We start from the raw sequence: 26318 nt of genomic DNA on the forward strand, positions 1-26318 counted from the left end.
CACACACACACACACACACACACACACATATATATATATATCGCTTGTTTGTTTGTTTTTTGAGAAATATTATGGAGCACCAATAAAATATCAAACACCCTAGTTTCACCAAATATCACAATTGTATATAGTTATTTTTGCCTATTTTAGGTTTTGTTGTTGTTGTTGTTGTTGCTGTTGTTGTTGTTGTTTTTGAAACAGGGTTTTTCTGTGCAGCCCTGGCTGTCCTGGAACTCAGTCTGTAGACCAGACTGGCTTCAAACTCTGAAACCCACCCGCCTTTGCCTCCCAAGTGCTGGAATTAAAGGCATGCACCACCACTGTCCGGCTCCTATTTTAGTTCTTAAAAATTAAAAGAAAGCTGGCATATGTTTCTTGTTAATATAAATATAGCTAAAATAATATAGCTAATTAATAATGTAGCTAAAATATGTGATCTTCAAAGTGAGAAATAGGAGATAACACATGGTATTGTTTCAGACAGTATACTTCTATAACTCAATGCTGTGATCCAGCACTAGAGACCACTAAGGAAAAGACTCAAATACAGAATTCAGAAATGAATCTCAATTAGCTGTTTCGAAGCCATGATTTTCTTCTGTATTTAATAAAAGTAAAAGGTATAGATGGCAAAAAAACTAATTGCCTTCAACATGCAAATATTTTACAAGATGAAATAAAGTGAAAATTGCTCATACATGGAACATTTTAATATCTGGCATGAAATACTTTATTGAATGATGTCCTTCTACTCTCAAATAATTCATAATTATTTTTACTTTGAGTTCCTCTGCAGTGATACTTAAAAAACGTGGCCTAGGAAAATTTGAATTTTAAAAATTGATGTACTTCTCACTCAATAATGTATTCTTAGGAGAATTTGAGACTTTGAATCTCTCTATGTCAAGGGGCTTCTTGGTCAAAATTGATTCCCCAGATAGGGAAAAATAAATGGTTTGGGAAAAGTTCCCAACTCTTCCAGATCCACACGCTGAGTTGGCACTCCTGACTCAGAACCTGTCATGCAGAGGTCCATAATCTTCCCAAGACATGCTAGGCGTTGTCCCTAACAGACACTTCTATGTGAAAGGGGCAACGGTGCCCTCTATGTGGTCAATGGAGTGTGATTAAGCCATTAACAGAGGATTCTTTGAAGAAAACATTCATTTTGAAATATTCTTTTGGACCCTGGGGGATTTTATGCCCCAAGGTGCGCAGAGAACATTTAACTAAGGTTGGAGATGCAGGGAAACCATGTCTGGATTTCATAAAGCAAAAGACTTAAGAAAGCGGGCTGGGCTACAGGAAAGAAGCACTTAGTGCTAGTAACTCCCTTGTATATATGAGGAGGAGGTGGAAACTGATTTCCCTATGCAGAGCTCCACCAGGTACTGCCCAAGGGATGTGCCACCCAGGATTCCCAACTGGAAGCTTCCTGACAGGGGACATACCATTCTTAGTTTCTTCACAGCTTTTTAAACAAATTACTTCTGTAATATTCCCAATTTGACTGATTTTATATAGTTTTTAATATTTACTCAGTTTTAAAATTATATGTATTTGCATGTGGGTATGTGTATATGAATACAGATGTCTACAAAGAACAAAGACATCATACTGGTTCTCCTTCACCTGGAGTTACAGGCAATTGTGAACCACCTATACAGATCTGATTTTGAGTCCTCTGAAAGAGCAATGCATGCTCTTAACCTCTGAGCCATTTCTCCAGCCCCATGGCTGCTATATTTTCATTTTAATTTCTTTTAGTGGAGCCATTGAGCTAGATTCGTGCCCATTCATTGAGTATTAGTATTGCTTAGAAGTCCTGCTTGAAAGTATCTTTTAAGCTTGCTACCAGAAGCTTAAAATATATATTAGCAACTTTTTTTTCATACAAAAATATTGTTTCCTGAAACAAATTCAATACAGTATATAAATACTGGAATTGCATGACATTTATTTGATTGCACAATGCATGTTGCTGGAGAAGCAAAATAGTGTTCTGAGTTGCTTTTACACAGCGAACATCTTTTCTCCCATCCTGTGGAGAGCCCCAGCTGGCGTGTGAAATTATACATTTCTTTTGCAAAGGAGAAAAAGACAAACCTTTTCAAATTACAACTTAGGTTTTTGTATGTATCGTTTTGAAGATGCTGGTCCTATACCACTCAAAGCCTCATCAAATCCAGTTTTCATGTCACCAGACACAGCTTTCACCTTATGGCAATGGGGGACCAGTGTTAAACTGCACCTGTTAACAAAGACCAAAGACAAAATGTCTCTTGGCTTATCCACAGCTGATTTCTCGAATTGAAGAAGGTGGTCTAGAAACCGAGGGCCTCCTACGGATACCAGGAGCAGCCATGAGAATCAAGGTAACTGAAATACTTCGGTTCTGTTAATGTGCAACTTTATTGCTTAATTGTGCTTGTGAATTTTAAAGGCCAACTTAGCCTTCCCATCCCTTATTCTTGTTAGCAGAGGTGATAAAATGAAACAATAAAATGTCTGAACATCTACTTTATCATTTCTCTACAAACTCCTGGTTTGCTATAAGTTTGTATTTTTCCAAATCCCACATCACCTATTATAATCCTGTGAGAGTGAGGACATCATGAGTCAGAAGGTAGTAGGGAACTCGGTGAGAAATGTGTGTAGTCAGGATGAGTAATAGCAATTGAGTTTTGATTTTAAAAGGTGAGGGAGCATAGCACTCCAGATGGGAGCAGATGAAGGCTCTTGACAAGAGCCACAGTTGGCCACGTTGACAGAAGGAACAGCTATGGGTAATTTCTAAGAAGGGCAGTTAAGTGGATTCAGCTGTGTCAGCTTGTCCACCTGGCCTGTTGTCATAGGCCGGATCATGCCACAGTCAGCCCCTTGTAAGTGATTGATTTACAGATGGTGTGCTAATGGTTGGTCTCCCTACTCCACTGAGTCGTCTTCTCCTCCTCCTTGCCTCTTTCCCTCCTTTAGTGTTCATTTCTCTGTTTGTTTGTTCTCTCTCCATCTTTTCTTCTTCCCTATTTCTTTCTCATTCTTCCCTCACTTCTCTTTAACTCCACCCCCCAATTTCTGAGGTATCATCCATGTTTCTCACCAATTACAAAAACAATTGGACAAAAAAAAAATTGGCTAGGATTGAGTTAGGAGAAAACGTGGCAAGTTTGCTCTATCAGGAGAAGATGTACCTCAGTATTTTACTCTATAACAGAGGATGTAACTCAATAGTGGAACACTTTCCTAGCATACAGAGGTGCTGGGATCCATCCCCAGCACCATAACGAAACAAAACAAACACAACTCACAAGCCATCCTTTGAGAAATTGGCTCCAGTAATTGGAAGGATTTTCGACACAATAGGTCTTACGCCACATTAAAAATGAATCTTGAAAAATGGTACTCACAAGCTAACTTGATTTAGTAGCAGTAGTAGATGGTTTGGCACATCTCATAGAGTGCTTGAAGTGATGGACCTCAGCTTCCTCATTTTGCATGGACTCACAGTGTCAACTTGGGCTGGCAGCAGAATGGTGGCAAGTGAAGGCAGGTATCTCTACATATTTTTATGACTCTTTATCTACAGTGTTTGGCTTTACATTTCTCAGAGGTAACATCTGTGTAAGATTTGGATTTGCACATTTTATTATGTAATATGCCTCTAAATAGCTTTAAAAGCATTGTCTTGAATTGTAATGCTTTCTTTTTCTTTTTTTTTTAAATAACAAATGGTAATGTCTAGGTTACATGTGGAGTGGAAAGTGATTTTAACTGATTTTTTAATTAAACCTTTGCTAATTAAAGTGTGTGAAAATGTTGAAACTTTTTTCTTAACCTCTGGTATGGTTTCTTCATTTAAAGGACAATCTAAGCTGGGAATGGCACGTTTCTGTGTAACAGAGACACATTGACTTTTACTATTCAGATACTTCTTTATAGATTAGAAATCTTATAAGGTGAAAAACCTATCACATTCTCAATAGGGAACAAATGTACTTACTGCTAATTTCTGCCTCCTCTTGTGCCATTCAGAATCTTTGCCAAGAACTAGAAGCGAAGTTTTATGAGAGGACTTTCAACTGGGAAAGTGTCAAACAGCATGATGCGGCCAGCCTGCTGAAGCTCTTTCTGAGAGAACTGCCCCAGCCACTACTGAGCATGGAGTATCTCAAAGCCTTCCAGGCTGTCCAGAGTAAGTGGTTTCTACCTGGAAGGAGCCTGGGAGTGAGTTCCACCCACATTCATTGTCTCAGTGGCAACTGCCATCATAAGGTACAATGCTACCAGATGTCTTTCCTTAGACAAGCTGGTAAACGGATGTCAAGAGTTGCTCAGATGCTATAGTTCCTTCGTATACATGTCTAAGTAAACATAACTGAATATTCTCTTCAGGTGCAGATTAGTTGCTTGGCCTTTGAAAACATAATACATCTAGCATTAAGACCTGGAAACTTCAAGTTTCTCTCTTAATAGCATGAGTCACATAGATCTCTGTTGTGCTTTTCTTGCCAAGTGTTGAAAACAACACACAGTGGAGAAGCTGTGGATTAGCACTTACTATAAAAACACAAAGAGATAGCATATCTATGACCATTTCCTGAAAATGCAAGTCTGAAAGTGTGTAGGAGGATGGGACACTAGGGCTCTGTTGCTTCCTTGGTGGAGGGCTACACAATTCCAGTGTTCTGCATTTTCTGATCCTGGAAAACTCCAAAGTAAAATAAATAATCAATCTTGATACCTTTCCAGGGAGGATCTTTCAAGGTTTATACAGTGCTATGGTGGTCTCATTTACTCCCAGGAGCCACCAGGACAGGAAATGGTACTGTAATGATGGTCAAGCAATCTTATCCTTAACTTCCAAACTAGAACACTTTGTGAGTGAATGAGGTCGTTATTCATAATGGCAAAGAGCTACAGCACTATCACATGCTGTTGTTTTAGGTGTGTAATTTTGGGGTGAGTGTCTAAGTTATCTTGTGTTATAACTTTTCCCCTAAAAATATCTAAAGGAGATAAGAAAGAACACTGCTATTTAAAGTATTTGTTTAATTTCTTTTCAACAACAGCAATGACAAAAAACTTTTGTTAAAAAATATTTTTAATGATTAAATTCCATTATTTTGAATGTATTTCCTGGATATGGACCAAAGTGTTGCTGGCTGACAAAGGGGTCCTGATGAGATTTTAAATCTCTGTGGATATTAGGCGAAAGCAAAGATAATGCCATATCCTTCCTGGATCTTTCACTTGCTGTTTGGTTTCCTATTCATCCTATAAGCATTTATTGGGCACCTACTGTGTTCCAGGCCCTGTTTTGCCTATGTGTATCAGAATGGATAGACTCTGCCTTGACATTTAAAAGAATCAAACCTCAGTGACCAGGAAGCCCTGTGCGCAGCCTCTCATGGGCAGTCTGATCTTCTCTCTGTCTCCACCAGAGAGTAATTACCACATGGAAGTTAGAATTATTTCCAAATCACTGTTGTATGTCTGCAAACATAAGGCCGCTCGTCATGTAATCACAGTTGGAAGCTAGCATGCTAGGACTGAGGGTGCTCTGAGCAGCTGCTTGCTCTGATCTCAGCAAACACTCCTGGTGAGGCTAGCTGCTCAGTCATCATGGCTAGCGTTTCACTGGAATGTTTACAGCAAATAACTTTTTTTTTTCCTTTAAAAATGGAAAAAAGAAAGGAAAGTGTTCCCTAAAGTTTTCATGTTTCTTTGATCTATCTGCAGATCTTCCAACAAAAAGGGAACAATTGCAGGCTTTGAACCTCCTTGTCATCCTTCTACCTGAAGCAAACAGAGACACACTGAAGGTCAGCTGCTTAATTTACACTAAATATCTCTTTGAACTATGCATAGTAATTTTTCATTTATTTGTTGAAAAACAATACAGTGCTTATTTTGGAAACAATGTTCATCTGAAATGGAAAAGAGTGTTTTGAAGGGCAGACCCTGAGAGGTAGCCTTTCACTCTGAGTTAGTTTAGGATGCTAATTTTATCAATGTTACTGAAAGTTTTAAGAGGATTTTGTGTGTGTGTGTGTGTGAGTGAGTCTGTGCATGTGTGTATGTGTGTGTATGTATGTATGTGTGTGTGAGTATGTGTGTGTGCATGCATGTGTGTGTATGTGTGCATGTGTGTATGTGTGTGTATGTATGTATGTGTGTGAGTATGTGTGTGTGCATGCATGTGTGTGTATGTGTATGTGTGCATGTGTGTGTGAGTGTGTGTGTGTATGTATGTGTGTGTATGTGTGTGTGCATGCATGTGTGTGTATGTGTATGTGTGCATGTGTGTGAGTGTGTGTGAGTGTGTGTGTGAGTATGTGTGCATGCATGTATGTATGTGTATGTGTGAGTGTGTGTGTGAGTGTGTGTGTGTGTGCATGCATGTGTGTGTGAGTGTGTGTGCATGTGTGTGTGCGTGCATGTGTGTGTATGTGTGTGTGCATGTGTGTGTGAGTGTGTGCATGCATGTGTGTGTATGTGTATGTGTTCATGTGTGTGTGAGTATGTGTGTGTGCATGTGTGTGTGAGTATGTGTGTGCTCGTGTGTGTGTGTGTGTGTGTGTGTGTGTGTGTGTGTGTGGTGACTTTGCCTTTTTATATTCCACATTTCTTTCTGTTTAAAATGAACTCTCACATGAAGAAATTTTATTTTAAGGGAACAAACCCAGCAGTTAAGTCTTGGAACATTTTTCCATTCAACTCATTCAAAATTCAACTAAATGGTTGGGGATGTGGTATGGTCAATAGAGTGCTTACTTAGCATATTCCCTTATATGGCAAGTGTATACAGGGTCCTTCATACACCAAGAGCACATGTCCATAATCTCAGCACCCAGTATCAGGAGGGTCCCAAACTGTAAGGTCAACCGTAGCTACATAGCCAAGTTTGAGGGCAGCCCAGAAAACATGATCTCCTGTCTCCAAAGAGAAAAACAACAAACTTTGTACTGTGACTTGAATGACAGCTCTCGACAGCTACAAGATGGACTTCCTTCTTCAGCTTCCCTTGCGGAGGATCTTTGTGAGCGTACCTGAAAACAGAGAATGTCCACCACAGGAGAACTTCCAAGGACTTGCTCCTTCACTCACAGACAAATTTGTACTTCTCAGATTGTCAGTAAAATTTCAGGAGACAGCTTTGGGTTTGGTTTTAAATCAGGTCCACCCAGGAGCAGTTTATTTCAAAATTAGTAGGAACGAAACTGCTGCGTAGAAGTGTGCAGACTGGCTAACAGTGGTCTAGGATAAAGTTGGGCTGACCACATTTCTGACAGAGTCTCCAACACAGAAAGAGGAGGAACATCCTTTTCTCACATGTGAAGTACTTGCTTACATGACAGGCCCATGAGAATGAGCTCTGTAAGGGAACCTGAAAGACCCATGAGTTCAAATAGACCTATATTTCTTAAAACCAATTAGAGGAAGGACATTCCATTGTGGTTGCTAGTGAGCAAGGTGGCTCTAGAACCTTTCTTCGTATTGGCCTTCCAAGTCTAGGCATATTCTTTTATTATTCTGCTTCCATATGGATATATGGATAGCTAAACATTTTTGTGTGATTTTGGTGAAAGGGTAAGTTTATGCTTAAATGTGAACATGCTATGTGGTGAAATTCTGAGACACAGTAAAGCAATTTTACTTATTTAAGTGGTTTTGATGAGATTTTCAAACAAGCCTATTAATAGAAGCATCATTAAGGTATGAGCCAAACTATATGTTTACCAACCGTGAAATATATCCACAGAGAAGAGAAACTCCATTGAGGTGTAACTTGGGGAAGCTTAATGTGAACTCCTTATCCTTATCTGTTCCTTGCCCCACTCCTTAGGTTGTTGTCTGGAAGAGGAGAACCCCGTGTGCTATTTGTGAAAAATAAGCCCAGCATGAAGCTGAGGTCAGGGAGGGACAGTGCATTCTGATGCAGATGGACAAAGATAGAAACCATTGGGAACACTACTTCAACATTGCTTTCCTTTTGGGTTACTACCCATTGGATCAATGAACTGTACCTAACTGACGTGGAAAACTAGGGAAGACTTATTTCTATGCATCAAGAAAGAGCTTACATTAATCTAGTTACCCATAGTTAGACACTGTATAGTTTTAAGGGAGGTTTTAAAGATTAATTTTTATTCTTAAGTGTGTGTGTGTGGTCACGCACATGTATATGCATGGGTGCATATATGTAGTACTTTTGGAATGCAGAACAGAGTGTCAGAGCTATAGGTACAGGTAGCTATGAGCTATCAACAGGGGTATTAGGAACCGAACTCAGGTTTGCAAGAAGAGGGACTGCTCTGAAACACAGAGCACCTGGCCATCCCCTTTAAAGGGTTTTAATTTTATTTATTTATGAGGGGGCATAGTATGAGTATCTGCAGAGTCCAGAAGAGGGCTTGAGTTACAATGTGCTGTGAACCACCCCACCCGGGTGCTGGGAATTTAACTCTGGCCACTCTGTAAGAACATCTTTCTTAGCTGCTGAGCCATCTCTCTGCCTCTCTCTTCTGAAATTGATTTTATTTCATTTTAAAACTTGATTATATATGTTGCCACACATCCTTGAAGACTAGAAGAACAGTATTCCTATTTTACATAGGAACAAATTTCTAAGGAGGTATAGGAAACAGTAGCCACTAAGCTCTTATAGATAAGGAGTAGCTATTGTCCTGGGCCTTGGGCCTCAAGTGTAGGTTTACAGGAAATCAGACCTCACACTCAGCTCTCAGTATTGTTTATAACTGCTTAAAACACCGCGTTGCTCAGTATAGGTGAAACTACTGTTACTATTACTGTTACTGTTACTATTTCAAACTGAGCCAACATCTTACTAACTACCCCCTTTCCTCCCTTTCCTCTCTCCTCCTCCCTTTCTCTAACATTCCTCTAGTAATATTTTGAACAATCTTATTGCATATGCATACCACAATTAAAATAATTATCTAATCTTTGTAATTTATGCTCATAAAGAAAGAGATACATTTGGTCCCTGAGAAACCATTCTAGTCTCTGTGGTGCAGAATTAAATTTTTTTTCCTAAACTTCAATTAATCTTTTGTCCTCATTTGTGAACATGTTGCTTCAATACAACATGGTGCTTGGATTACAATTTAGCTTTCCAAGCACTGAAGCAGATATTAGATACATACATTTTGCTGTTAGGTCTTAAGCCTTTCCTTTAGCTTGATTCAAACTGTAGCTAAACCTCACGCAGCTCACCTTCTTAGCACTAAAATCTAGTCTTTACTTTTCCCTCTTTTTGTTTTGTTTGTTTTATTGTTCGTTGTTATTTTTGTGTCTGCTCTGAAATCTTGTAGAAAGGGCAGTATCATCTGACTTCACTCCTTCGATTTTGGTCTAGCCTATTTAGGCTAGCTATCAAAGTGTGCTTGTGTGCACAGTTAAGAGTTCAGAACAAAAGCCATAAAGACTTGTGATTAAATTCCTCCTGCAGCTTTTTCTGGTCATGTACCCTCTAGTAACATTATTTAAAACAGAAGAATTTTGTTGTGTGAACACTGGGCTGGCCATAGTGCCCCCCTTTTGTAAGGATGAGAATGATGATCTTTAGCACGTACCTAGTATGCTGCTACAATCACTGAGAGCTTCAAACACATGTGCAGCCAATGATAGTCTTCAGAAAATCAGTTCAAAAGAACAGGCAAAAAGAACCTTCCACCTTGGCAGAGAAGGGTGACTCAGCTGCTGGTGGCTGTGGAGGTTGACAGTTCAGAGTATGGTGGGTGTGGAAGTAAGAACATGATACTGAACAAGGCCTAACTGGTCCACAGAGTCCCAGCTCATCCAGTCCCTCGGTTTTTAAAAACCTCTGTTATTTTCTTTCCAATCACAAAGCTCATTTTGTTTAGGTTTTGTGCAGGCAGGCTCTGGAGTCCCCTACTGTGAATGAAACTGAGCCAGAGGGCACTAGCTCAACGATTGTTTTCTTCTTTCTTTTTCCTTTATTTTCATTTCCTTCCCTTTCTTTACCCTCCCCGTCTCTCCCTAGACCTTCTTTCCTTTTACCTCCTCTCTCTCCTTCTCTTTCTCTATCCCTCCCTCCTTGAGTTGAAATAATTACCACTTTCTGAAACATGGGAATGTTTATATGATTCAGCCTCAGAAGGCTGAATTGGCACACACCTGTTTGCCACGTCAGACATACTCTCTGCCTTAACTGCCCAGGGCCACAGTTTCCTGAGAAGGATACACTGTTCTGGGCTTTGTCTGGCTGTATGAGGAGCTTTGCTGGTAGACTGTTAAATATAGATAGAAGGTTGTAGTTATGCATGACTCACATACATAGGGCAAGTGCTTGTGTGCATGCATGGGCTCCAGTCTCTGTGTGTGTATGTGTGGGTGCTTGTGTAGGCCAGAGGTCAACCTTGCATGTCATTCTAAGGAGCTGAATACCTTGTGTTTTGAGAGATGGCCTCTCACTGACATCTAAAGAACCCTAGATCAGGCTAGGCTGGTTGGTGAATTAGCCTATTTTTGCCTCTTCAAACACACTGATTAACCCCACTTTTTACATGAGTTCTGGAACCGCACTCAGCTCTGAATGCTTATGTAGCTGGCACTTTACCATCTAAGCCCTCCTTAGCCCTTCCAGCCTATTTTTAATTTTTTTGCATTCATCTATATATTCATGTGTATGGGTGCATTGTGTTGGCACATATGTGAAGTTTACACCACAGCTTCTATGAGTTGTCTATCTCTTTCTGCCACGTGGGTTCTGATGGCTGACCTCAGGTTGACAGGCTTGAAGGCAGGTCTTCTTACTTTATAAGGAGTATCACAAGTCAGACTCCCTTTAAAAGTTTTCTTTCCTTACTATTTTTATTTTAAACAACACCTTGATTATTCTTTTGATTCTTTGATATTAAGATAATTATTTTATAATATTATTATAATTCCATATTTTTCTAGTATTTTTTTTATTTCAATTCCTTAGCTCTTCCCAGACCCACCTTCACCTCCCTACCCACCCAACTTCATGTCCTTTTTTCTAATTTTAAGACCACTGAATCCGGTTTGTGTCGCCCATGTACTCCTGGCGTGGGGCCAGTTCTGGATCTCCTCCCAGGAACTATCAAATGCCTGCATCTGCTTTGTTAGGCATGTGACATTGAACTCCTCTTTTTCCTCCATGAGTGAGGTTTGACTGGCTTGTGCTTGTGGAGGTCTCACTTACTCTGTCACAAGTACTGTGAGTTCATATGTGTAGCTCCACTGCTGTGGCTAGTAAACACTACTTTATTGAAGTCATCTGTCACCTGGCTTTTACAGTCTCTCTGTCCCTCAGCCTTGAGGGGAAGGCCTGTGATACAGACACAGCTTAGGGCTCAGCATTCTGTAGTCCTGTGCTACACAACTTAGCCAGTTATAGGTCTCTGTTTTAAGTGCCAATCTCAGGAATAAGCTTTTCTTATGAGGCTTAAGAGTGGTGCTAGTCTACGGAAACAGTAGTGAGTCATAAAGAGTTGGTTTAATATGTTTTTCATTTAGCACAATAATAATAGAAGGTTCTTCACTAGGGTCTATGATCTGTGTAGGTGCAGGGTCTTGGCCCAGAAAATGGTGACAAGTGTAGCTTCCTTCTTGTGAGTAGGCCTTAAGTCTAACCAGAAAGTGATAAGTTATTGCCATGGCATTTGTGCCACGAACTACTCCAGTGGGCACATCTGGCCAGCATATTCATCATTGTAGTTCACAGAGTTCATAGCTGGATAAGATTGATGTCTACCTTTCTGTTCTAGTTGCACATATAGCACCTTCCAGAACCATGAAATCTAGCAGGTAGGGATGAAGCTTTGAGGTCACTACTATGTTGATGTCTCTATGTGAGGTATCTCAAGTGACGCCATGTGTGATTTCTCAAGTATGTGGTATCTTCATACTATAAAATCCTGAAGGATAATCAAGAGCAATGGAAATAATTATTGGCCAACTCCCAAAGAGGTAGCTAATCCCAGTATTTGGGCTTTTCATTTGGTAGCCTGTGGTGTTTAGTAGGGGCGCTGTCCCCTTCAAGGTAATTGCATTTAAACTCTGTGTGTCAGGAATATATTTTAAGAAGCTTATATAATAGGTGGTTTCCATATGACCTTTTCAGAAGGCCTTTTAGAGTTAAATATGCTCAATTTTAAGTGACTTAAAAGTCCTTTATAATATAGCACTTAGCTCTCTTAGCTCCATGTATGACAGAAATCTTGATCATCTTTGTTTTAGGCCTTGCTTGAATTTCTCCAAAGAGTCATAGATAACAAAGAGAAGAACAAGATGACAGCTGTGAATGTAGCAATGGTCATGGCCCCGAATCTCTTCATGTGCCACACACTGGGCTTGAAGTCCAGTGAACAGCGAGAATTTGAAATGGCAGTTGGGACAGCAAATGTCATGCACTTATTGATTAGGTACCAGAAACTTTTATGGACAGTAAGTATGTTTTTAACTTAATTTTTTATAGTGGGTTTCATAGTGACAGCTTAGTGCGTATGTGCCATTAGACTCCCCCTACGGCCAGCATTCCTTCTGGCAAGTTCTCTTCCTCCCTGCAGGTGGTGCTCTCTTTTTATCTTTTTATTATGTTTTCCATAATCCCTCTTTCTCATCAACTCTAGGATCTCTAACTCTTCTCCCAACATTCTTTTCCTAAGCCACACAGACACACACACACACACACACACACACACACACACACACTTGCATATACACAACACTGTAGATCTATGTGCTTACTATGAGAAAAGCATGTGGTATTTGTTTTAAAATTGCAATAATGGTCATGTGATTACCTAGCATAATTGTTCATAGTCATCATGAAAATAACTTTATGAACGCTTATAAACGCAATATGTTCTTTTGTCTTAATGGCTTAAAAATATACCACATGTACATTTGTGAGTACAGAGGTAAGGAAGGCCTTGTGAATTTCTAGTTTTAAAATCATAAAATTAGGTCAAGAAAGAGTGCCTCTTACAAAGTCTGCCTTCCATAGTTCCGCTGGCCACTTCTCCTCTGCCTGGTGTTCAGGCTGTCATGTCTGAGAGTACTCATGCTGTCTTTGCTTCTCTTCATTCCCTTATTTTTCAGAGAACTGTTATTTAAAGGGCCATGAACATTCATTCTGCACCCTGATTGCTGAGGTCTTGAACTCGATTTCCTGTCTTACTCTTAGGTTGATCTTAAGTTTTGACAGATAATCAACATACATGTTAATGAGAGATTTGGTTGATTACAGTCTCATTTTTCAGTTAAATTCATAATTTTTCCAGAGAAAGAGAGCCCTTCTTATAAGCATTTTGAAAAATGAAATAAAAAATCCCAAACCAAATTATATTAACAATTTTAACCTTTAATGTGAGCTTCTACTAATCTCAATATTTTTAAAAAATATAGAATGGTGCTCCCTAGATTCTCAAGGCTTCTTATATTCTATCAAAAGGCAAATGATACAGGTTATTTTACATATGTTTAAAATAATGCTCAGTCATCATGTCTTCCTCTTTTAAGAACATTATTTTACAGTTACATTTTAATGGTATTTGCTTATTAATAGAATTTCTAAGAATAAGTTTTCCCCTATCTTTAGAAGTATAGTATATTTTTAGGAGTACCACTAACAAATTTTTGGCTTTTGTTGATGGGTGAACGTCTGTATTCTCTAACAGCAGAGGCCATCTGGTTTGTTGGAAGGGACTTGTTAGGCTAGCTTAGAAGAGCTGGAGAGAGGTGGTTGCTAAGGAACAACTGCAGAAGTGGTGACCTCCAAAAGGTCTCCTCAGGGAATCCCCACCTGTGATGACACCGGTAGCATGGAGAGGCCAGTAAAACCTTAACTTCACAAAGTCCCTTTTGGAACTTTGCACAGTGGGTGGTAAATTACCCCAAGTGGATGTTCCTGCTCTAAGAGAGTTCACGGTTCATTTCTTTTCATAGAGTTAATGAATGGTACATTTAAATGGCTTAGCCAGGAGAAACAGAACTTTGAATCCTCTTGAAATTAAAATCAAGAAAAAAATTAAAGTATTTAGTTTAAAAAGTTGCAAGTCTTTTTTTCCCCCTCCAGCTGAAGTTTCTTTCTTTCTTTCTTTCTTTCTTTCTTTCTTCTTCTTCTTCTTCTTCTTCTTCTTCTTCTTCTTCTTCTTCTTCTTCTTCTTCTTCTTCTTCTTCTTCTTTTTTTTACAGATCCCTAAATTTATTGTAAACCAAGTGAGGAAGCAGAATACTGAGAATCAAAAGAAGGAAAGGAAAGCCATGAAGAAATTGCTGAAGAAAATGGCTTATGACCGGGAAAAGCATGAAAAGCAAGATAAAACTGCAAATGGTGTAAGCAAATCCTGAGTGTTCATAGTTACTGTGATTTAAGTCCTTCCGTGTGGCCTTCTCCTGTTTGCTGAGCCTCAGTAATAATATGAGTGAAGGAGACCAATTTCTTTTCTTCATGATCAAGACTGAAAGGTGGTCAGGTGTTAGGACTCATTGTGTGGTTTAGTAATGGTGAACAAAGAAATAATGTCAAGAGAAGACTACTCTCAATTTTCCCCTTCAGGGACACACACACACACACACACACACACACACACACACACACACACACACTCCCTTTGTATAGTTTAGATGCCCACTGATGTTATGACATATACTGAGTAAAATTACTCTGCACTCCACTAAGCTTCATCCATAAGAATTCATACAGAGATTTGACTGAATTGGGGATTTCTTGAGGTAAATGATCAATCCTAGACCCAGGAAAAAGTATTTAAGCTTTGTAATTTGATCAGAAGAATTTTAACTTACATTGTAGAGAAGAAAATTAAGATAAAAGATCCATTGTTTACAAACTAGTGTAGGGATTTATTAAGAACCATGTTTACGAGGAAGAAATATTCATGAAAATATATTTATGAATTGAGTTAACAATGCTCTGGTGGCAGCTCTCAGAATGAGGGAGAGGCCTTCTATTGTTCTACTTAAGGGAAAACACCCCTCACCCCAACTGAAGTTGTTCAGTTACATGCTGACATCTTGTGGAAAACCATGAAAATGCAGTCGTCAGCCTTTGACCATTTTTTCTCCTATGGTCTGCTAGGGTTTGGTGGGGGGTTCCCAAAATATTATTATTTCTTTGGCCTAAATTTAGTTGTAGCTCTCTCTTAAAAATAATACTTTCATAGATATATAAAAATGTTTTAAAAGTCAATTGTAAGTATCTCTAAAAGATACAAAATAGAAGCAAGGGAAATTATCAGTGTTGTTTATAGTTGTTTTGGAGCTTAATTTAAAAATAGAGCTAGAAAGAATTTGTTATAGGTCATTTTTCTTTCAAAAACAATGTAAAGAGGGGACTGGCATTGTAGTCCTGGCTGTTCAGATTAAGTGAGGCCAAATTGCCCTTTACTTTTCTGAAAAAAATCAGATAGCAAAATGCTGTTGATCCAAGATACTAAGTCTTAATCACCCATTAGCTTATTCAAAGAGGTCCAAACTAGGACGCAGCCATGAGGAGGCTTCAGAGGGGCTCAAGCTTATTTATGAAACAAGTCATATCTGCTAGAAAAAAGAAGTGTGGACTGCAGAGGGTCTTCGTAGGGTCACAGCCCAACACTTAGGGCCAGTTTGGCCTATCCTTTAGGTTGAAATTTCTAAATTCAATTTACCTTTCAAGTTGACATCAAAGAATCAAGTTGGTATCTTAAAATCATATACATAGGAAAAAATTACAAAGGAGCAAACAAATGCACAAAATGTAATTTAATTGTGTATAGATGAATTTTCATTAAAGCATCCATCTTTCCATCCATCCATCTATCCATCTATCCTCCATTGCTAGAACTTAATAATCAAAAGTGGAAGTTTAGGCTAGATTTTGTGGTAAATAGGAGGTTGCTATTGTCTAGCAAATGGCTGGCCTTTGAGTGCAATGTAAGCCACCTCACCCCAACTTCCTTGTACTTTATCACTTTTCTTTTTTGATTCTTCAGCTAAATAGTCTTAATGTTCAGCCCAGGCCCTAAATATTATGGCTGGATACTGCCTGAAATGCGGTCTTCATTTGTCAAGCAATTCTTCATGTTACCACTTATACTGTGTTTGGGTATTTGAAAGACATTATTGGACAAAATAGACCATCTCTACCTACCATGGGAGTGAACATTTTAAAGTAAAGTAAATATAAAATAAGTAAATATAAGTATAAACAGGTTATATAGTATTTTACTATGTGTTGTGGGCTATGCTTTAAATATATATGTGTATGTGTGTATGTGTGTATGTGTGTATGTGTGTTTATATAAGAAGGATTCAGAGGAGGGAGGAGGTAATAAAAGAGGTAGGAAGAAAGAAAACATGTAATCATGTAGGAGATCCAGCTGTGATCCAGGATGGCTTGAATCTTACAAATAACAAAAGATGAATTGGAACTTCTGATCATCCTTTCCCAACCCCAGAGAGTTATATTGCAGATGAATACTACCATGCGTAGTGAATTTGTTCATGTTAAACACACTACCCACAGAGCTGGATCACTAGCAACCCCCTTTAGTGTTAGTATCAAATATTGTGAATATAGCAAACAAAGTGTTTATCTCATTGAGTTTACTATAATTTTATCTTACCTCTAAATTCTCTCCAATCCATGGGACCTAGGAAATCCATTTATACTGATTATCATTTATGGAAAATAACCACTTCAATTTTCTTCAGCTACAAAAGTAAATAGGAGTATGAAACTAAGAATTGAGTTTCCCGTGGGGCCCCAGCTGACCGACCTGGCACTCCTTATGCAAATAAGGTTGGCTTGGAACATAGAAATATACATCTGCCTCTGCCTCCAGAGTTATGGGATTAAAGGCATATGCCACCATACCTGGCTTAAAAATATATTTAAAAAAGAGAGGAAGAGGAGAGGGGGGGTGGGAGGGGTGGAGAGAGAGAGAGAGAGAGAAAGAGAGAGAGAGAGAGAAGAAAAAAGTTTGGAGAGGAGCTTGTCCTATCAACTTAATCAGTTTGGGTGTTATACATTGTAAAAAGTATGAGGGAAGATGGAAATTTGAGCTCTGTGTCTGTCTCCGGAAGCTCATTCTGGGTAGAAGGAATAGTCTAACAAGTCCTAAGACAGGAGCTTGGTTGAGGCATTTGAGTGTTAGGATGGTGTGAATGTGCTGGCATGAAGCCAGCTTGCCAACAGAGTGGTATGAAATGAGGTCAGAAGGGAAGTTGGCATAGATCACAAAGAACCTTGGAATTTGAATGTAACCCAAGCAAAATGAAGCCATTGTGAGATTTTGAGTAAAGGCATGAAATATGTGTGGTACTTAAAAGTAGTAGGAGGTCCTTAGATCCCAGGTAATGGATAGTCATGGCTCAGACTAAATAATCAGTAGAGGAGTAGTTGGATCCCCGTTGTGTTTTAAAGTGAGTTCCCAGACAGCAAGGCTATACAGAGAAACTGTCTAAAAGAAAATCACTGACCCAAAATTCAAAATTTGTGATATGAGAAATTAGGATGATTGGAAAGATTTTAATTTCAATATGGGACCTGTTGAGTATGAGAAGTCTGGTAGACATCTAAAGGTAAGTGACCTTGGAGGGCCAATCAAGACCTAGTTCAGCCAGAGGCCTACAGCTTGCCACAGCCAGTGAGAAAGCAGAAACTGGGTCAAGGCAGAGCCATGCCTCAATTCCGTATTTCAATGGGAATTACTACAAGCTTGAGGCTCTAGTGTACTCAATTTGTATTTGCATTTTAGGTCAGTCCTTGTGACGGACAGTCTAGAGAGTACAATGAGGTTTAGTAGGATAGTATTATCCTTTACACAGGATAATACACAACTGATAAAAGTATATAAATTGGAACATGCTATTTAAAGAACATTTGTTGACATGTGGCAACAATCTGAAAGTTATACTGCTTATTGGATTTAAAAAAAACAAATTTTTAATTGTGTGTATGTTTGTGTGTGAGAGCATGTGTGTGCAAGTGTCTGTGTAGACCAGAAGAGGGGTTGGGTCTCCTGGAGCTGGAGTTGCAAGTGGTTGTAAACCTCCCTATGTAGATGCTGGGAACTGAGCTCCAGTGCTCTAGAGGAGCACTGAGTGCCCTGAGCACGTTCTAAGCTCTTTCCTTCACTTTCATTGACATTTTCTCTAACCACGTTTGAAAATAGTCTAACTGTATAGAGGTGTCTAATTAGATATGGCATGGTATATTTATATCATAGCATATAAAAATGTACATGATATAACATTTGTATATCATGAAGTACATAGAAAAGTAAAATAATAAAATAAAATAAAAGGCACACCAGTGAAGAGTAGAAAACAAGACTTGTGAGGGGTGAGAATTAGGACTTTTTTTTTCTAGTTTTAGGGAAAGAACCCAGCACTTACTATTGTATCCCTGAGCTAAATTCTCGAACTCCCAATTTTTTTAAACATTTACCTGGAGTAAGACACATTGCTAAAGATTTTATAAACATTATTTTATTTTAAAATACCATTTCCCTGGTTAGGGTATATTGTATTATTTGTCTCAGATAAGGAAAGAATATTTTAAGCAGCAATCTTAATCTTCTGTAGAGAGAAAAGAGTTGGGATTCAAGACCTTTAAAACCTACCAGTTCTTACCATTCTTCTCAATGTCTCCAGGGTATCAGATTGTAGCCTCTAAGAAGAATATATTCCAAATCTTTGAGTTCGTCGTGTGTGTTCTGATTATGCATTGCTGATGGCATGAAATGACTAGCAGATAGCTTTTAAAATAAACCTGGATAGGGGTAAGGGCCAGTTGAAAAAGCAATTTCAAATAAGACCTAGCAGGAGTAGGGCAATGTGGCTTCTGATCCCATGGTAGGAGTATGTGAGACTGAATTCTGCTTGGGAGACTTGTCGATTTAGGGGTGGGTTGCAGTTCCTGGGTCACTAAGAGCTTCAGATACATTTTTGGAGTTAGCCTAGAAATTGTACTTGAGACCACAGAATGCTGTGTAACTCAAGGGTGATTCAAGTGTGAGAAAACAGCAAGAGAAACCCAAGGCATGCTGGCATTTACATAGTGAGACACTGAAGATGGGAAAAGACTTAACAGAATTAAGAGAAACATGAAGAAAGCATGTTGTCTTAGAATCTCAAGGAAAAAGAGGAAATTTAGGAAGTGCTGATTTAGAAGCACTAAATACTGAAGAAACATCAATGATGACTCTCACTCTGGACCCTTGTCAGACCTTGGTAGTAAAGTCAGGTAGCTGGGGATTGGAATGGCAATTGTGAAGATACTATGTATGCTATTAAAGCTAAGTATACAAAACTGGACATTCATGCTATTAAGATAAGCTTAACTAGATAAATGAGTACTTTGAGCCAAGTTATAAGATAATAATTTACCTAATAAGACAAATGTTTTCCTGACTACAGTGTATTAATTAATTGATATGAACATGAATGTTCTAAAATACTATTAAGTTTTGTTCATTAATTATGATAGGAAGATACAATCACAAATTATAGACCATTAGAAATAGTTATTTTCTGTTAGCAATGAACTTATTGGGATCTTGCTCTCTCCATGTACCCAGTTTTGGTGTATGTAAACCTATATATTTAGTTGTAGTGCAGATTTTGGTGGAGAGGGAACAAAGGATGGAACCCTCTATTTAGGCAAATAGAGTCCCACTGTTCTACACTCTAAAACATGTATCTTCTCCAATATTGAAAAAGTAGAAACAATAGCATATGAACGCTAGCATAAAATCCCTTCCTTGGATGTTGTTCTTCCTCCTACTTGTTTTGCACACACATTTTTTCCCACTTTAGTCTTCATATGCTAATCACAGACATCCCATCCTTGCACCTGTAATTCCTCAGATGGCCTCTGTCTAATAAGCATGCAGGGGCAGCTTTGATGATCACTTAGCGACAAATTGCTGCCGCTCCCAGGCTTCATTTCCAGCATAGTCTTTGATTGACATGATCCTTCCACTGCTGCCCCAGTTCACCTCCCAGGGAGAAGCTAGACTTTTATAAGCTTGGACTGTAGGAGTCTGATATCTCTGATGTTATCGCCCCACTTCTGGTCACATGGGTTCAGGAAACCAAAGTTCTCATAGTGCCCTTAACTTCGACCTCACTCTGGATGACCTGGTATCGGACACTAAAGCAGAGCTCCATTTTTTAAATGTTTATAAACTTTCCAAAAGCCCAGATGATTTTGTAAGAGTTTCAGGTTTAGGGACTCAGGCTGGAGGAAGCTGGAGTCAGCTGAATAGTATGCAGGCTCTGGTGGTTTACCTCTGAGCCAGCTTTCCTAGGCATGCATTCACCTGGGGTTTCACTGAGAAGGTCATCAAGGGTATTGATCATTGTGACAGGTATTGATCACCAGTTCTAGCACCTGCTTTATAGATCAGGACAACAGACTCTGGCTTAACTAGGAGACTCATGTGGAAAATCAAATCAAACAACATCACACTCTTTCATTTTTATGACATACTTCAATCTTAAATAGAGTATACAAATATCATGTAAAAAATTTAAAAAAATAAGACTTATTTCACTGTGAATTAAATACTGATCTACTTCCATAAAATATTAGGGCCCTTAATGTTTTCTGCATCTGAATCAGGTTAAAGTTAAAGGCATTCTGATAGCAAAAACCACATTTGGAGCACCGTTTAAGACAGAAGGTCTCTATACACCACCACCACCTTCCTGGTATTGGAAGTTCACACTAGGGTGATCCACATGTCATTTTGGTTAAGATACTTTGCTAAAATGTCCTCACTTAATTTCTAAAGCATATATTACATCTGACCTTGTTAAGAAATCTTCGTTTCTAATTTGCTCTTTTGATGATAATAAAGGGTTTTCTCTAGCACTAAAGGCATCAACTTCCCATTCCAATGTGTTTAAGGGGAAAGAAGGCTGTCTCATGGCTGTATAGTAAACTTTTGGAGGTCAAAACTATAATGAATGTAATGTTTACACCTGGCAGAAGAAGCGGGAAAGATCATGGTTTATTTAACCAGATCAGAACTACAGTCAAGTTTCTCTAAACACACTTTAGTTCAATATATAACATGTGTAAGGACCATTTGAGAGCGTTTTTCTGTTAACAGTAGTCTTGGTGTTACAGAGGAAATTAACATTCTTTACCTTGTAAACTCACTGGGAACTGAGCTTGAATGGCACATTAGTCCTTATCTACAGCAGATCCTCTGTATGTCAGATAACTTCAGTTCACAGGCAGACTCCTTCCCAATGTAATGGATGATGTTACTGCTGCTAATCAGCATATCAGTCAGGGTTCTCTAGGGAACAGTACTTATAGAATGAATATGTATAAACGGGGGTTATTATACAGTAGCTTACAGGCTGTGGTCCAGCTAGTCCAACAATGGCTGTCTACCAACAGAAGAATCCAGTCTTTGTGCAGTAGGCCACAGGCTGGATGTCTCAGTTGTTCTTCAGTGTTTGTCAGAATACCAGAGAAGTAGACTCTAATGTAAAAGGATAGACTTGTCAGGGAGACCGAGCAGTCAAAGAGGGAGCTTCCTTCTTCCATGTCCTTTATAGAGGCTGCTACATGAAGGTGTGGCCCAGCTTCAAGGTGGGGCTTCCCACTACAAATGATTTAAGGAAGAAAAACGAAATCCTTCACAGGTGTGCCCAGCCATTTGGGTTTTTAGTTAACTCCAGGTATAGTCAAATTTACAATCGAGAATAGCTATCACACATCCATCCCCTGTCAACTTGACACACAGTCATATCTCCTTTATGTCATGCTTAATTTCTTTTTGGTTTTTCAAGACAAGATTTCTCTGTTGAGCCCTGCCTGTCCTGGAACTCACTCTGTAGACCAGGCTGTCCTCGAACTCAGAGATCCGCCTGCCTCTGCCTCCTAAGTGCTGGGATTAAAGGCATGTGCCACCACCGCCTGGCAGAATTTTTTGGGGGGGTTGCTTAATTTCTAATTGAAAACAATAACTAGATTATAATTATGCCCCAAATTCTATAACTATACTATGTAAAATTGCTAACACATTATATATTTAATCAGGTCATAATTCTACCTAATGGATACAACTATCCCTCATACAATTGCAAGCACATTATAAATTTAGAATAGGTGTCAATGTCCCTGGAGGGGCATTCTTTTAGTTTCTTAAACTTAAATATGAAAACCACTGATATTCTTATAATTGGTACTATACTACATGGAAAAGAAATTGAGGAAAACACAAATATATATATACAAATACATTCTTAACAAAATACAACAGAAATACATATAAATAATAACCTTCATTTCCGCAAACTGGTCCTGTGGCCTTAGTTGGTATTTATAACTACCTCCTTCTACCACCAATTCTGTATTTCTTTTGTACTTACCAATTATGTGAGCAGGTCTTGACACTTTCTGGGAGAAGTGACCTGTACATTTATTTCTGAAGGGACTGTGCCCTTTGTCACACTGCTTAGATTTTAATCATAGGCCACGGTAGCACCAAAAGGTGCCCTAAGGATCCCCTGCACTCCAGACATAATCCTTCTTACCTCTATCATGGAGAAACAATCCAATTTCCCCATAGTAATCTGGTTCAACCCTCCTAACACTGTTAGCTTGTTGGCTTCAGGGTATCAGAAGCCCAAAGTGGCCAGGGGAAAGTTAGTTTTCAAGACAATGAAATATTATATCTCCTGAAAGAAGCATTCCTTGCTCTGGAACAAAAGTTTCTAGGCCAGCAGAACTTAAGGTTATAACAACAGGAAGCCATATTTTCCCTAAAACATCACAAGAGGTAACAGTGAGTGAAACTATTCCTGTTTCCACCCCTTGATTCTTGTACCTGTGGATCTTGGCTATGGGAGAAACCACACCATATACCATATATATTACAGACTGATTCAAAACATATACTACCTTCTGAAAAACCTTGCCCCAGCCCTCCATGCTGCTGCCACCAAATTGGTGCTTGTAACTATGTTTTCTGAAGGCTATTCCATCATCCTATCAGGCCAGCTGCTTCAGGATGATAGGGAACAGGGTAAGACTAGTAAATTACATGATTGTGGGCCCACTGTCTCATTCCTCTGGCTGTGATGTGAGTTTCTGGTCAGAAGCAATACTGTGTGGAATACCTTGATGATGGGTAATGCATTCTGTAAGTCCAGTGATGTTAGTTTTGGCAGAAATATTAAATACAGGAAAGGCAAGTCCATGTAAAGAATAAGCCCAGTAAGAACACATGTTGCCCTTTCCATGGAGTAAATGGTCCAATGTAGGTAACGTTCCACAAGGTCTCTGGCTATTCACCCTGGGTAGAAATGTCATATTTGTTACCTTTAGGTACCATAAAGGTGACTGAGTTATAACTGGGGCTCAATGTTGGTCTCTGTTGTTGGCAGATCTGGCACTTAGTAACTGTAGCCAAGTCAGTCTTGATGAGTAGAAGTCCATGTTGTTGAGCTCCTGAGTAGTTTACTATTTCTGCCACCATGGGCACTTTGTTCATGGGTCCATTGGGCAATGGCAGCAGGGATGGCTGGGAAAGAGGCTGACTGTCCAGAGAAGGGGCCATTCTATCTACTAGGTTACTGAACTACTCTTCTACTGAAGTCATCTTTTGTTTTGGATTCACATTTCTAAGTATCTTTATATCCTTTGCCCATTTGGAGAGATCTATCCACATTCTTTCTCCCCATATGTCTTTTCTATCATGTGCTTTCCAAGTCTCCATGTAGCAAGTCCATTAGCTACAACCTATGAATCAGTGAAGAATCACATCTGGCAATTTCTGCTTCCAAGCAAAATTGTATGACCATGTGTACTGCCAAAAGTTATCTTTACAGTGAAAAAGATTACTCTTGCTGGTGTCTTTGCGGGTTGTCCCAGAAATTGGATGTAATGCTGCAGCTTCTGGATGGTGCCTACATGATGTGTAGAATCATCAGTAAACCAGGCCGTAGTCTTCTCTTCCTCAGTCAACCAATCATAGGGTATGCCTCATGAGGCTGTAGATACAAGCCTAGCCACAGAGAACAGTGTAATGGTAGTAGAAACCATTTGGCATTTGGGTGACTTCTTCACATAACTTGGTGTACTTTCAGGATCAGTTCAGGCCCAATCACTCTGTGTGTGCTGTGTGTGTGTGTGTGTGTGTGTGTGTGTGTGTGTGTGTGTGTGTGTATCAAATGGAAGATATATAGCTATAATATATATAATTACTAAAATATATATTTTGCTAATATATTACATATATACATGAATATGCATATATTTAAAATTGAGTATAGATTGCTGCTGTGCATTTCCTACTTTATGACTTGATGAGTCAGAAAATACTCCCAGATCATGTTGGTCAGCTCAGGTTGCATAGTAACTTTATGGCCGATTGTCAAATGTGCAGTTTCCACTAAGCTCATATAGCTAGCCAAGGGCTATTTTTACAAAGGGAAAATGGTTGTCTGTAGACGATGGCCTTGCTTCAAAATTGCAAAGGTCTCTTCTATGATTCATCTATAGGGGACTGCCAAAGGCACCAAACAGCATCACTATCTGCCACTGACACCTCAAGTACCATTGGGTTTACTGGATCATATGGTCCAAAAGGTAGAGTAGACCACATAGTAGCCTGGACTCATTGAAGAACATTCTTCTGTTCTGGGCACCACACAGAGCTAGCAGCTCTCTGAGTCACTTGGTTTATGGGCCTGAGTAACACACCAAAGTGAAGAATGTGCTGTCTCCAGATTCCAAATAGACTCACTAAATGTGCTTCTTTTTCAGTGTGGGGAGATGTCAGGTACAATAACTTACTCCTTACCTTAGAAGGAATGTCTCTCCATATCCCACACCAGCCATTATGGGCATTGTTTTATCTACTTATTTCCATTACAATAACTACTATCACCTTGGCTTTGGTGATTCAGTTCTGCCACCTGGTTCCTGCTACCTCAGAGCCCAATTAAGGTTATTGCATTTAATTCAACCAACTGAGCAGCCATTTCTCCAACCCTAAGGTCTAGCACATAGAAGGGGAACAAAATACCTCTTCAACTGTGTTAATGACCTTTTCACTATTTTGCTTCTTATAGGATTAGTAAAGGGTGTGTCTTCTGGGCCTTTCCATTGTGCAGGATCAGGTGTTACATCTACTCAAGCATTGCAATTTCCCTGAGACTTCAAATCCCTTCATCCTTTTTAGTAGACCATCTTTTGGCAAATGTTTCAGCCAGCCATTCAAACAACCTTTTAACACATTTTTAAGTGTGTAAGATTCTGTATTAAATCTAGAACCTCTAGTCTAGTATCAACAGACTGAGTCTTATGTTCCTTCTACTATTATCCCAAACCCATAAAATCCATTCCCACACATATTTCCCAGACTTCTCCTTGATTAAGCCTTTTAGAAGTATAGTGCATTTCCTCATGGACTACACTTTTTATCTTCCCTCTAGAAACCTGTTCAGCCTTAAGTCTGGATATAGGTCTAAAATCAACTATTGGTGGCCCCAAGAGACATCAGTATTGTCTTGCCTGGCATCTCCTTCTGAGAAAGTCACTGCTGATTTAGCAAAGTATTAAGGATTAATTTCCTCTGTCAAAAGTGGAAAAGTCAGTATTTCAATGGATTGGGGTAGGAATACATCTGCTGATAGTGGAGACACTACTTCCACCAGTGAGATAATCCACTGAGAATCTGAGGATTCAAAGTTCTCAGCTTCAATAGGGTCTTCCTACACACCTTCATCCCTAGTCACAGGATCTCATTCTTTGGAAATTAATGCTCTCATTTTAACTACTGGTGCTCTCTGAGGCTGGGAATTGAATTTTCAATGTAATTCAGCCAACATTATAAGGAGAGCTTCGGTTTGATATTCTGCAACTTTAGCTCTGTGGTTGCAAGATTCTTTTCTAGGGCACATTAGAAACGTTTACACCATTTATATTCATCTAGAAAGATGATCAGTTTTGTTGCTGAGTTTATTGTCCTTCACCATATTCTAAGACGTTAGAAGTTAATTTTATCACAGAGCTTATTCTTTTCCTTTGACAGTACATCCAACAATGCTAGGAGCAGCCACCTATCATCTCCCGTTTCCTTGTTTCCCCAGAAACTGTCAAAAGTGTTGTATACAGTCACCAAATCAATTGCCTCTAATAGTTGGTGAATCAGGATAATCACATGATGCAAGCATCACCAACAAAATACAAGAGATAGAAGAGAGAATCTTGCTGGGCAGTGGTGGTGCATGCCTTTAATCCCAGCACTTGGGAGGCAGAGGCAGGCAGATTTCTG

General features: G+C 39.1%; 1 protein-coding gene across 3 annotated transcripts in view; it reads left to right on the forward strand.

The window, feature by feature from the left end:
• Nucleotides 1-26318, forward strand: part of Arhgap18 (Rho GTPase activating protein 18) — a 136889-nt gene that overhangs the window by 100101 nt on the left and 10470 nt on the right. For all 3 annotated transcript variants that reach the window (XM_031380656.1, XM_031380658.1, XM_031380657.1), the window contains exons 8-12: nt 2298-2375; nt 4033-4192; nt 5740-5822; nt 12250-12456; nt 14209-14349. In XM_031380656.1, coding sequence (XP_031236516.1) covers nt 2298-2375; nt 4033-4192; nt 5740-5822; nt 12250-12456; nt 14209-14349 — 669 coding nt within the window. The remainder of the gene's footprint in view (nt 1-2297; nt 2376-4032; nt 4193-5739; nt 5823-12249; nt 12457-14208; nt 14350-26318) is intronic.

This window comes from Mastomys coucha, unplaced genomic scaffold, assembly GCF_008632895.1.
Source record: "Mastomys coucha isolate ucsf_1 unplaced genomic scaffold, UCSF_Mcou_1 pScaffold2, whole genome shotgun sequence".
NCBI classification, from domain to species: domain Eukaryota; kingdom Metazoa; phylum Chordata; class Mammalia; order Rodentia; family Muridae; genus Mastomys; species Mastomys coucha.